This window comes from Ips typographus, linkage group LG3 (assembly GCF_016097725.1).
Source record: "Ips typographus isolate SLU linkage group LG3, UJ_Ityp_2.0, whole genome shotgun sequence".
In the NCBI taxonomy this organism is placed as follows: domain Eukaryota; kingdom Metazoa; phylum Arthropoda; class Insecta; order Coleoptera; family Curculionidae; genus Ips; species Ips typographus.
The window spans coordinates 4,220,340-4,232,291 of NC_138424.1; the positions used below are offsets into that span (position 1 = coordinate 4,220,340).

Genomic DNA, 11,952 nt, shown 5'->3' on the forward strand with positions numbered 1-11,952 from the left:
TAAGAACAGGACATTCAAAGTATGATTGTAGATCTGGTGGATGTAGAACCTGTAATCAAAAACATAATACATTACTACATATTGACAGAGGTTTTTCGCAAAATTCAAGCAGTCAGAATAATGTCAATAGGACACAGACAGATAATTCAGGGGAAATCACGGATGGAAACACACGACAACTTCGAGAATATGTAGCTTCTTCTGAAGCTGGGCAACATGCAATGCTTGCTACTAATCCTAACGATATAAACCAAGTTTATGACAGTTCGATTCTGACAAATACCAATCAAGTTTCAAATTGGAAAATAAACGAAATTTCAGGCGAGTTGTCGTATGTTGCGTCTCACACTAATCAAGTATTATTATCAACAGCTGTCATATTGATAGCGGATAATAAAGGACATTGGCACGAGTGTAAAGCATTACTGGACTCAGGTAGTCAATCAAATCTGATTACTAAATCACTTTGTAGCAAATTAAATTTGCAACTCGAAAACATTAACTTACCACTTTCAGGTATTAGTCAAAGTCTAACTCGAATAACGCACCGTGCAAAATCTTTCATAAAGTCTCGCTTTAATCAATTTCAAGCAAACTTGTCATTTCTTGTATTGCCAGTCATTACTGAAAAACTACCACTTACTAGATTTGATGCTTCAGCAATCATTTTTCCAAAAAATATTAGATTAGCAGATAGTACTTTCAATGAACCACAGGATGTTGATTTACTTTTAGGAGCAGGAATATTTTACGATTTGTTAATGACAGGAAGAATTAAACTCGGAGACAAAATGCTAGGATTACAAGAAACTCGTTTAGGTTGGATTTTGACCGGTACTTTAAACTTTTTGGATTTTCAAAAAACAGTCTGTAATTTTTCCGCACGAACAACCAATAAAACATTACAAGAAACTTTGAGTAAATTTTGGCAGCTAGAGGAGTTACCTAACGAAACGCATCTTTCAAAAGATCAACAATACTGCGAAGACTATTTTAAAGAAACGACAACACGGCATTCGAACGGTACTTTTATTGTAAAATATCCATTTAACCAAAATCAAAATTCTCAACTTGGCAATTCAAAAACGACGGCTCTAAAACGTTTCTATTATTTAGAGAGAAAGCTTGGTCAAAACGCGGAATTGAAGACGGCTTATTTAGATTTTATGCGAGAATATGAGTATACATTAGGACATATGAAGTTAAAAGGCGAACTAGATTCGATAAACATTAATGATTGTAACTCATATTTTCTACCCCATTCAGCTGTTTTGAGGAACTCTTCTACTACAAAATGTCGTGTAGTATTTGACGCCAGTGCAAAAACTAGTTCAGGTATTTCCTTTAATGACTTGATATTAGTTGGCCCGACTGTACAACCAGACTTGTTCTCGATTTTATTAAGAATGCGCTTACGTAAATATGTATTAAGTGCTGACATCAAAATGATGTATCGTTGTATTCTAATCGATGAAACTGAACATCGTTTCCAACAAATATTGTGGAGATGGAATCCGGAAGAAAAAATTAAAGTTTATAATTTACAAACTGTCACATACGGTACTTCAAGCGCACCTTTTCAAGCCACACGCTGTTTACAAGAGCTAGCATTACAAAACAGAGCTAATTATCCAAGAACATCAAATTTAATTGATCAAGCATTTTACATGGATGACTTTTTAGCGAGTTTTGATAATGAAACTGAATGTACAGAAGTGTATCAAGAATTTTCAGAAATTTTGGCTCAAGCAAACTTTAAACTACGAAAATGGTCATCGAACAATCAGTCGTTCTTAAACAACATTTTGCAGTTAAACGGAAATAAAAATGAAGACCATTTAGTTTTGTTTCGTGATAAAAAACAACTAAAAACGTTGGGCATTTTGTGGGATCCTGTCGATGATACTTTGAATTATATAGTTGACGTAAAATTTAGCTTAAATAAATTTACCAAACGAACGATTCTCTCAGCTATCTCTCAAATTTTCGACCCGCTTGGTCTTATAGGCCCTGCCACGATTAAAGCAAAGCTATTAATACAAAGTCTTTGGAAGCTAGATCTGGATTGGGATGACAATATTCCACCAGACCTGGTTGACAATTGGCTTGAATTTTCATCTCAGATTCAACACTTGAATAATGTAAAGGTACCAAGACACGTGACGTTACCGAACTCGACTATAGAGCTATACGGGTTTAGTGATAGCTCTGAGAAAGCATATGGCGCATGTATCTATATTAGTTCGACCACTCAAACCGGTGAGAAAACCATTACCCTTTTAACGGCTAAATCCAAAGTAGCTCCTGTGAAAAAACAGACACTTCCACGATTAGAACTTTTAGCAGCTCACTTATTGTCTAAACTCATGAACCAAATCAAAAATATTATTGACTTACCGATTTGTCGAACAACTTATTTCACCGATTCGACCATAGTACTAGCATGGCTAAAAATAGAACCTCAAAATTTAAAAACTTTTGTAGCTAATCGGGTTGCAAAAATAACCGAACTTAGCGACGTCACAAATTGGAGACATGTAAAGAGTAAGGAAAACCCGGCAGATATCATATCACGAGGGCTAAATCCCAAAGAGTTAGTGGATAACCACATGTGGTTTTACGGACCTGACTTTTTACAGATCGACCGTCTTGACGTTGAGCTCGAAGATAACTTAACAATCATAACTGATAATCTTCCAGAGTTAAAGTCAAACGTACAATTTACGAACAATAGATGTGCAGCTGTAAATTTAAGTACTGAGTTACCAATCAATCCAAGTTTCAACGACTATCTGTTCAACAAATTTTCTAGTTTAACAAAACTAACTAGAGTAGTTGCTTACATTCTCAGGTTTAAAAATCGATCCTTGTTGAAGAAAACCTATGAATACAACACTCTTACTGTAGACGAACTTGACAAGTCTTTATTGGTTTTGATAAAATTAGTTCAACATAGCGTGTTTAAGCAAGAGTTAGTAGATCTCAAACGCAAAGGAATGACAAGCAATACCAGCAAAATATTAAATTTAAGTCCATTTCTTGATTCAGAATGTATAATTAGAGTAGGAGGTAGACTAACAAATTCAGAATTAAAATACGAACAAAAGCACCCTATTATACTGCCATATAAGCACAGATTAACCGATTTAATAATACGAGAAGCACATTTAAAAAATTTGCACGCTGGTATTCAAAATCTTTTATCTATCATACGTCTGAAGTTCTGGCCTATTAATGGAAAAAATGCCGTAAAACGTATAATCGGATCATGTCAAGTATGTTATCGAGTCAACCCTAAACCGACAAATTTCTTAATGGGTTCTCTTCCTCGCTCAAGAGTAGTACCGAGTAGACCATTTTCCAAATGTGGGGTGGATTATGCCGGACCTATTTATGTAAAGGACGGAACTCTAAGAACAACCAAGCTAATTAAAACGTATATCTGCATATTTGTTTGTTTTGCTACTCGAGCTATGCATCTCGAGCTGGTAAAAGATTTGTCAACTTCTAGTTTTCTGAATGCATTAAAGAGATTTTATTCACGACGAGGTAAACCTCACGACATCTACTCGGACAACGGCTCGAATTTTGTAGGCGCAAACAACTATTTTTTAGAGTTGTATGACCTAATCAACAAAAAAGATCACAATGAAAGCGTGACAAAATTCTTAGCTGACAGCCAAATTCGTTGGCACTTCATACCCGCGAAATCACCCCATCTAGGTGGGCTTTGGGAAGCTGCTGTGCGGTCTTGTAAATTTCACCTTCGGCGCGTATTAGGCAATTCATCTCTAAGCTATGAGGAGATGTACACTCTGCTTGTGCAGGTTGAAGCGTGTCTAAACTCGCGTCCCTTGGTACCAATTTCTAACGATGTCAATGACTTTTTACCTTTGTCCCCCGCCCATTTCCTAATAGGCGACTCACTGTTAAGTCCACCGGAAGAAGATTTAAAGGATATGCATATTTCACGGTTATCCAGATACCAAAAATTACAACAGTTGTTTCAACATTTCTGGAACCGTTGGTCCCGAGAGTACCTTGCATTTCTCCAGGTCAGGAACAAGTGGAACACCAAAAACGACCTCAGAAGTCAGCTGCCAGTTGGAAGTTTAGTAATTCTCGTTGAGGACAACCTTCCCCCTTTAAGATGGCCTCTAGCAAGAGTGACGGAGCTACATCCCGGTTACGATAATGTCATTCGAGTGGTCTCAGTAAGGCTGCCCAATGGAACCATTACCAGACGATCCTTAAAGAAGGTGTGTATTCTCCCTATGCAGGACGAGCTGGTTCAATGCGAAGAAAACGCTCAGTAAGGAACAATCGATTTCGACAGTTCAGTGCGTGTTTTTTTTTGAAAAACTTTAATTTTTCAACGCGGGCGGCATGTTACGACGCGAAAGTGATAGACAAAAAGTCACAGTGGCAACCCCGCGATCCCGACTGAGAAGAGAGAGACGGGACGTGTGTGTGTGTGTGCCGCAAGAACAGAAGCGATACGACTTTCGACAAAAGCAACAATCACGCGTTTACTATTTTTCACGTTCTTATTTCGTTAAATAAACCAAAGTTTGTAGTTAACAAAGATCATTTTTTTTGTACACATCCACGAATCAGTCACCATCCAAAGTTCTGTTTGGTCGAGAATTTCGACATCGACCTCCAACAGGCCAAAGCAAGGACATTGAGGATTACGTGAAAAAAACTTTGCTGAACATCCATGACCTTGTCAGGGAAAGTTTTAATGTAGTTTGTGTTGAGATGATTTTATGATCTTAGGGCCAATTCGGGAGGGTTCCAGAAGGGTGGTAAAGTTTGGTTGTTTAATCCTCAAAGGAAGAAGAGTAAATCACCGAAATTGACACTGGTTTAGGAATCACATGAAATCAGCTGACTTTTTAATCATAAAGTATCTTAGAATAAGTTGTAATTATCATAGAGCGCCTACTAAGCAACTAATTTGGTTTAAAACCGCTGTAACTTTTTTTTTTGTAAAACGAAGTGATTACGGAAACGCGAATATCTGTTATCCAATATTTTCTAAACAAAAATACCTAGTTGGTATTTCTGAGATTAACGGTTTTTGAGATATTTGGTGAGATACAATATTGCAATTTGCAACCTTCTTGAAGACTCATTTCTCCTCAATAATCCGTTTTCGACACATCTCTACCTGTAAAATTCCTTTGAAAAAGGTTTAGAAAAACCTAAACATTATTTATTTATTTATTGTGAAGAAGAATGTGTGTACCTAACTGTTTTCTAAACATACAAACCTAAATTAGCAAAACGTGAGTATCAGCAATTAGCAGCTCTGCTGTTGTCATATTATCAAAAATTCATTACTGAATTGAAGTTTGTAACTGGTAGTTGAATAGAAATTCCTCATTTTCCAAAATTCCAAAACCTGTTTGCTAAACAGGTAGCGATTGTTTGGCCAACAGGACAGTAAATATTTTAATATTACATGGACAAGTAAATATTAGCTTTGATTTTAACGCCTGCTTAAGCCCAAATAATAATTATACAAAATACAACGTTAACTCTAAAAACAGCCTTTAATTTCTATACAGATGTGACAAATCATACAATCACCACATCAGAGTTTTCTTGAATCCACTGAGTAAATTCGCTGATTCTAGTAAATACTGAGGGTTTGCCGGCTTCGCAGCTTTGGTAATTGAACGAGGTAATCCCCACTTGAAGCCCATCGCTGACCAATGCACCGCCACTATCTCCGTTACAAACGCCTTGATTACCTATAAACACAACAAACAAATCTTAATTTTTAAAAGAAAATAATGTAAAACTATTATTTAATTTCAATAGCACTATTGAAAATTAAAAAAACACTTTTCTTTACATACTTGGAATAAACCAGAAACTGCCTGTAGTAAGAATGTCAACTGTTTTCAATTTTGAGCCTTCTTAGGCTGAAGAAATTGGGGTTTAAGGAGGTATTAAAGGAGCACTGCATAAATAATTAAAAAAAAATGATAAAAAAAATTACATTTCATAAAACTAATTTAAATAATTACGGAAGTTCTCAATGTAGGCCCAAACAGAAAATAGTTTCAACAAAATATCATAATAAAAAGACACAAACTTTTTTTTGCAAGTCTAAAAACACAGATTGTATTTTGTCACCCATCTTATTTAACGTGTACTCAGCATACATCTTTTGGGAAGCACTGGACAACATTGAAAAAAGGAATCACTATAAACGTCACTAAACTTAATTACATAAGATATGCAGATGATACCATCATGTTTGTAGATAACCTTAAAGGAATACAAAGTTTGATGGATAGGGTGTTAAAAAGTTTTCTGAATTTTATTGGCTGCCAATACAGTGCAGGAAATAACATTTATTAATAATAATAAACTACAAACCTTCTCCAGATAAACACAGATGGGTGGTTTGTATAACGGGTTCGTAATCAGCATCAAAACTTTTGCATTCCGTATTGGTTAAGATTTTGTTGTTTTCATATTTCAAAATGTCGGTGACTTTGGTCTCGTCATTGCCGGTTAAGCCCCAGCCGCATACGGTTCCTAAAATCCTCATCAGAGTTCAATAATAAAACCTACAAAGATTAAATACACATAACCTGCTCGTCACGTCAAGAATTGATTTTTTAGCTTATTTTTAATTAAGTCTCATTATTTAGAAAGAAAAAACATATAGAGATTTCAATGTTTTCAACATTCTGGATCTTGTCCTGGGACACCACTAAGTTTCTTTTAAATGTCAGCAAATATTCAGATCATCACGCGGCTCTTTTAACAGCACTACTTGCGGTAGAGCTACTGATGGTACCTGGGGGCCCAGAGGCCTCAATCCCAGGATGATCTATCTATTCTCCCTACTGCATTGCAGTCAGCCCTATTAAAACTTACGAGGCCTCGTGTACTGAACCAACTCTAAAGAATAATATAATAATAGGAACTATGAGAAATACTGACAATAGTTTAGTCTACAGTCATAATCAGTGTCATTGAATGCCTGATGTAGAACAATGTGGTAGGGGTGCATATTTTTATTTTGCAGAATGTCGTGAACCATTGTTTTTGGAACTCCCAAGCAGCCCGTTTCAAACAAGGTACAGAAAGAAGCTCAAGTGGAAGAAGATAAGCTAAGACAAGGGCCAGAAGGTACACAGTTGCTTGAACTGAGTAAGGCAATGCCAAGAGGGACCTGTAGGACGCTCTTAAAAGGCATTTTTTAGTGCATAGCAACACATTATTTTCGTATTACATTGGATAAGGTAAAAGGCAAATTTTCATAAAAAGGTTTCATAGAATAAGTATAAAGTTAGCGCAATCTCGATTTCTAGGCCAGTGTGACCTAGGTGTAGGTATGTGAAGTATTATGAAGTTTTAGGTTACAACAACAAAGTGTACTGTATACATAATGGTTTTATTTATGTTTTAAGAGATGAATGGTAAACAAAGTAATAATTGGAATCTTACTTGGCAAACTTGTCGCGTCTATCGATCAACTGCGACAGCCTTGTTGAAAAGCGAACTAGCCTTATGTCACGGAGATTGGAGAAGTTGACATCTTCAGATGGGACCCGTCACGACGGGGCTACTTACACCCGTGTGCACCCTGAGTCTTTAATAAGTCGAGCTGAAGAAGCATCTCCAAATGGGCTCATGTTAATAAGGAAGAAATATACATGTCCAAAGATAGGTGTGCTAAAAGAGCACGCAAAGGACACAGTATGCAGAAGTGAAGCTAAGCAATGAAGGATGCCGCTTAGATGATGGTGCCAAAGAAGGGTACAATGAGCAGTTTACGTGAATTTTGCTTAATAAGGAAGAAAATAAGATGAACAGCAAGGTTGAAGGGTGACCCAATATAACATTTTTTGTGATTACATTAAGAATAGGACTAACTAATAGGATATTAAGCTAACTTATTGTAATCTGGTGAAGAAATAAAGGCCTTTCTTCACCCTATAGCATTGAAGATTAAAATTAGCAGATGTAACCTTTAGCTATAAGTTTTGCTTTTAGTATTCGGGGCAAACTCCGCGCCCTCTGTATGTTTTAGTACAATAAAGCGAATTATCTATGGATTGCTGAGTTTTCTTCCCTCTGAGCTACCCCTTAACGTGACAATATTAATTTGACTGTAATGCAAATTTAGTTTTATTATTAATTTGGAGGTATAAACCGGGCATTTTATAAAAATAAAGAAACCAATGTCTAGCAGTAGATCAATCACGCCCCTATACTATGAATAGTATACCGTCCTCACAGTCAATTTTACAGCACCTTAAAAATAAGCTAAACAAATTTCTGACTTAGTTGACGCGATATTTACCGTAATACTGGCTTACAAACTTACCGTCTTGGTTCTCGAACGTGTCATTACCAAACGCTAGATTTATCAGTTGCACATAGTCATTTAGCTCAGCTGGAATGGTTAAGTGCACTAAAGCGATGTCGTTAGTGAGTGTTTTTGAGGACCAATCCGGATGGGTGGTATAGTTAGTGGTAGTTTGGCGTTGTCTAGTTGATTCTGAGTCGTTTGTTATGTTGTAGGCTCCTAGTATAACATCGATGGATGTGGCTCTGTAGTAAAGGTCTTTTTTAATTATTAGGCTTACTATTGAGACTTTTTTAATTAAGGGTTCTATCCATCATATCCATTCACATTCAACATATCTATCAAACTAGATTTACGGTGTTCGACATTTTGCAATTTTTAAGAAGAACAACCAAAAAATAATTCAAGTATAGTTTGGTTTTTAAAAATATTCACTTTAAGTCCAAAAAAAAAAAATATTGAAAAACTACAGTATTCAAAAAGTCCGGCAGTATGTAGTAATTTTCTGTTTTTCTTGTTTTTTTTTTAAAAACGTTCTACGTCACTGCAGATCTAACAATAAAATTACCACGACTTATTATAACCAATCTCTGATTTGTCTATTTTGACTTTTGAGATGGTTGGCCACTTGTTCCGGTTCGTGTTTCTTGAGTGTAAAGCTGGGAAATTAGCAGAGTACATCTTAGATTAAAGTTCTTTGCTGTTTCAGAAATCCATTGTTTTATTCTTTATCCCTAATAAATTAACTTTCAAGGTTTTATTATAATTTTACGTTACGTTTAACAATAACGTTTTAAAAACGTATTTTCAAAACGTCAGTGTGACGTATTTTTTGGCGACAAAGAACGTTTGTAACACGTTCTGTACGTTTTTAAGAAACGGTTTATAAACGTTTCTGAAACGTACTTGTGTTATAAGGGTAATAACGAAGATATGTTTGTTGCGCCAATTTTCAGGTAGGGGCTTATCACTTCAATGTATTTTATTGGTTGGATAAACATACTTAATATAAATAAACATACATAAGTTTAGTTTATTGTCGCCATCTTTGTCTACCCTATTGGTTTCTAATGGTTGTTGTTTTGTTTCTAAGTGTTTATACGGAAATTTCAGTATAAAACTGACATACCATGTTTAAAATTTAATTTAAAAAACCTACTCAAACGAACTGTGAATGAAATGCTACTGCTACTTAATTAATGCTCCTTGACACGATGTGTGACAGCACAGACTGAGCCGTCCAGAGATAACATTGTTGAACCGCAAAGTAAACATACTTATTATAATTCTTTAGTGATTAAATTAAATTCCGACAGAAAAATTGTGCTTTCACTTGAAAGTTTTATTGAATTAGATCAGACAAAAAAACGTAAAAACTTATTTTATGAAATATGTATTGAAGTACCTAAATTAATTCCTAAGAGAAATCTTGAAAAAGTAAGTATCGTCCATATAAAATATAATGTATGTATTCCGAGATGGTAAGTTAGAAAGATCATGTTTTAAAAGTGCAGCAAAATGCCCAATAATAATAATAAAAAACAAAGCAGCTAAAGTGTAAAAAAAAAAATCTTCTACTCCGTATACAACACGCAGTATTACATATTTTTGACAACTTAACTGCATTGCAATAACGTAAAATTTTACACAATTACTTAGAGTAGACTTTAGAAAAATTGCGTCTTCATGTAGCCCAGATATGATGTAATTTAATCAAGATGCGACAACCTTTGTGTTCATAACTGACAAATCAAATCACCAAAATAGAAATAAAACAATCTGAAATAAGACCCTCCTCAATTAATTAACACGTTCCTAACCTAAAATTATAAATAATATGACACTGTCACTTCTTCATATCAACGTAAACAAACGGAGAAATGACAGCTGGAATGCCCGAAACTGTTTTCAAAACTCATCACCAGAGGGAGTATCTCTTATCTTGAAACGCCAATAGGCATGAGATTTCGTGAAATAATTTCGCAAGTAGAAAAAAGAAAACAGGTGGAATATTTGTATAAAAAAGGCGTTCAAAATGTTAAAAAATTAGTGTAAAATGTAAACTTTCCCAGAACCTTTAATAAATCCTGTATATGCTTTTGAATAAAATCGTGCAAAAAACTACACTCTTTTTTAATGATTTTTTGTGCAAAAAGTTCTTTTTCTACGAGGAAATTGATTCACCCAGACTTAATTCATTTTGCAATATACAACATATACACATGCACTTGCGTGCAAAAAAGATGTACTTTTTGCACTTGTTGCATAAATAACTATTTGTTTAGTAGAAAAACAAATTGTCAACGAATAAACATCTGATTTCAAGTTGCAAAACCGAACTTCAAAGTAACAGACTTTTACTAGATAATAATTGTTGTTTACATTGTTTACGTTGTTGAGTTGCTAAACGCATTATCGTTTAAATAACGATCGACACGTTTTTAAAGTGTGTGAACGTTTATAAAGTTTTTTAAAAAAACTTTTTGTCACAGATTATTTCACGGTTTTTTAATTCGTATTAATTTACAGTTAAACTCAATTTTTAATATTTGCCTAGATGTATGAGAAAGGTTGTTTGATTCACGTGACTTACCCTAGTATGCAATGAGCGGCAGTAAGAACCGAATTGGGCGAGATCAAAGAACCGCCGCAAAATACTTCATTCAAGTCCATTTGAATATACATTCCCACTTGGTATGGAAACTGACCTGGTGAAGCCTGCTGCCCTCCCACAATCTTTATTATGGGTTCCTCAAGTAGTGCATTAGGAAACCGAAAGTTACTGGTCTGTGATAGTTTAACAACCATTACATATTTATAAAAATAACTATAATACTTTACCACTTACATCAGCAAATGCTCCAGTGAGGAGAAAAAGCACTAAAGTCACAGAGTGGAAGAACATTTTGAAAGATGTTACGCGATTTTGTGCAGCGTGGAAGTTTCTATTGTGAAGTAGTCAGTCAGACAACGCGAACGTTTACTGAACTATAAGCATATCGTAAAAGTACTCGAACTTGAGCCACTTGACTGTAGGACCATTTCATTTAAGGATGAAGATGGTTTATTGATGAGCGGAAGTCATGATGTATTCATCGTGATGAGAACAATAATTTGATAAGAGAGATTACTAGACATTTTTTTGATTCATTGGAATTATGCGCGAAAAATGCGAAACATGTAGGTATTGGTATAGCAGATAAAGAAATAACAGGGGAAGCCGGCTTATACTTATAGCTAAGTATACTCTCTGTTCAGCTCATGTAATAGCATTATTTCTTATGTGTAAACCAGGTGGAAAATGAAAATTACCTGCTCTTACTTTTTACCCTGCTTCCTACTTCCTTTTTAAATGCCAAGGCGGTCTGCCATTGATGACCCGTGGCGACGGTCTGGTAACACCTGACCTTACCTCAGCAGACCCCAGCGGGCCTATTCTTGAAAGCGGGGAACGGAACTCTCAGGAGAAGTGTTAATAGAATGTGACAGAAGCTGACAATGGCGGCTTCCTGTAACATTCTACAGGTCTTTCTCTTCAAGAATACGCACCCAGAAGCCTAATTCTTGAAAGCAGGGAACCGAATTCTCAACCGAAGTGTTGATAGAATATAGGC

General features: G+C 35.4%; 2 protein-coding genes across 2 annotated transcripts; one reads left to right on the forward strand and one right to left on the reverse strand.

Annotated features, from left to right (window-relative positions):
• Positions 1-3,473: 3,473 nt before the first annotated feature.
• LOC145725978 (uncharacterized) lies at positions 3,474-4,316 on the forward strand. Its single transcript, XM_081974903.1, has one exon. It carries the CDS (start codon positions 3,474-3,476, stop codon positions 4,314-4,316), a length of 843 nt encoding a protein of 280 aa, XP_081831029.1.
• A 1,223-nt stretch (positions 4,317-5,539) lies between these two features.
• Positions 5,540-11,396, reverse strand: LOC145726317 (brachyurin-like). The gene is made up of 5 exons (XM_081975369.1): positions 11,187-11,396; positions 10,932-11,125; positions 8,357-8,583; positions 6,394-6,555; positions 5,540-5,759 (listed from the first exon to the last, which is right to left on the reverse strand). Exons 1-5 carry the CDS (start codon positions 11,241-11,243, stop codon positions 5,584-5,586), a joined length of 816 nt encoding a protein of 271 aa, XP_081831495.1. The 5' UTR covers positions 11,244-11,396; the 3' UTR covers positions 5,540-5,583.
• Positions 11,397-11,952: the final 556 nt, after the last annotated feature.

Bases quoted from the DNA above. Each gene is read 5' to 3' on its own strand.
- LOC145725978 (XM_081974903.1), top strand. From the start codon at position 3,474: ATGCATCTCGAGCTGGTAAAAGATTTGTCAACTTCTAGTTTTCTGAAT.
- LOC145726317 (XM_081975369.1), bottom strand. From the start codon at position 11,243: ATGTTCTTCCACTCTGTGACTTTAGTGCTTTTTCTCCTCACTGGAGCA. The intron at 11,126-11,186 runs GTAAGTGGTAAA...AAACTATCACAG, and splicing joins TCACTGGAGCATTTGCTGAT to ACCAGTAACTTTCGGTTTCC. The intron at 6,556-8,356 runs GTAAGTTTGTAA...TGAGGATTTTAG, and splicing joins CACGTTCGAGAACCAAGACG to GAACCGTATGCGGCTGGGGC.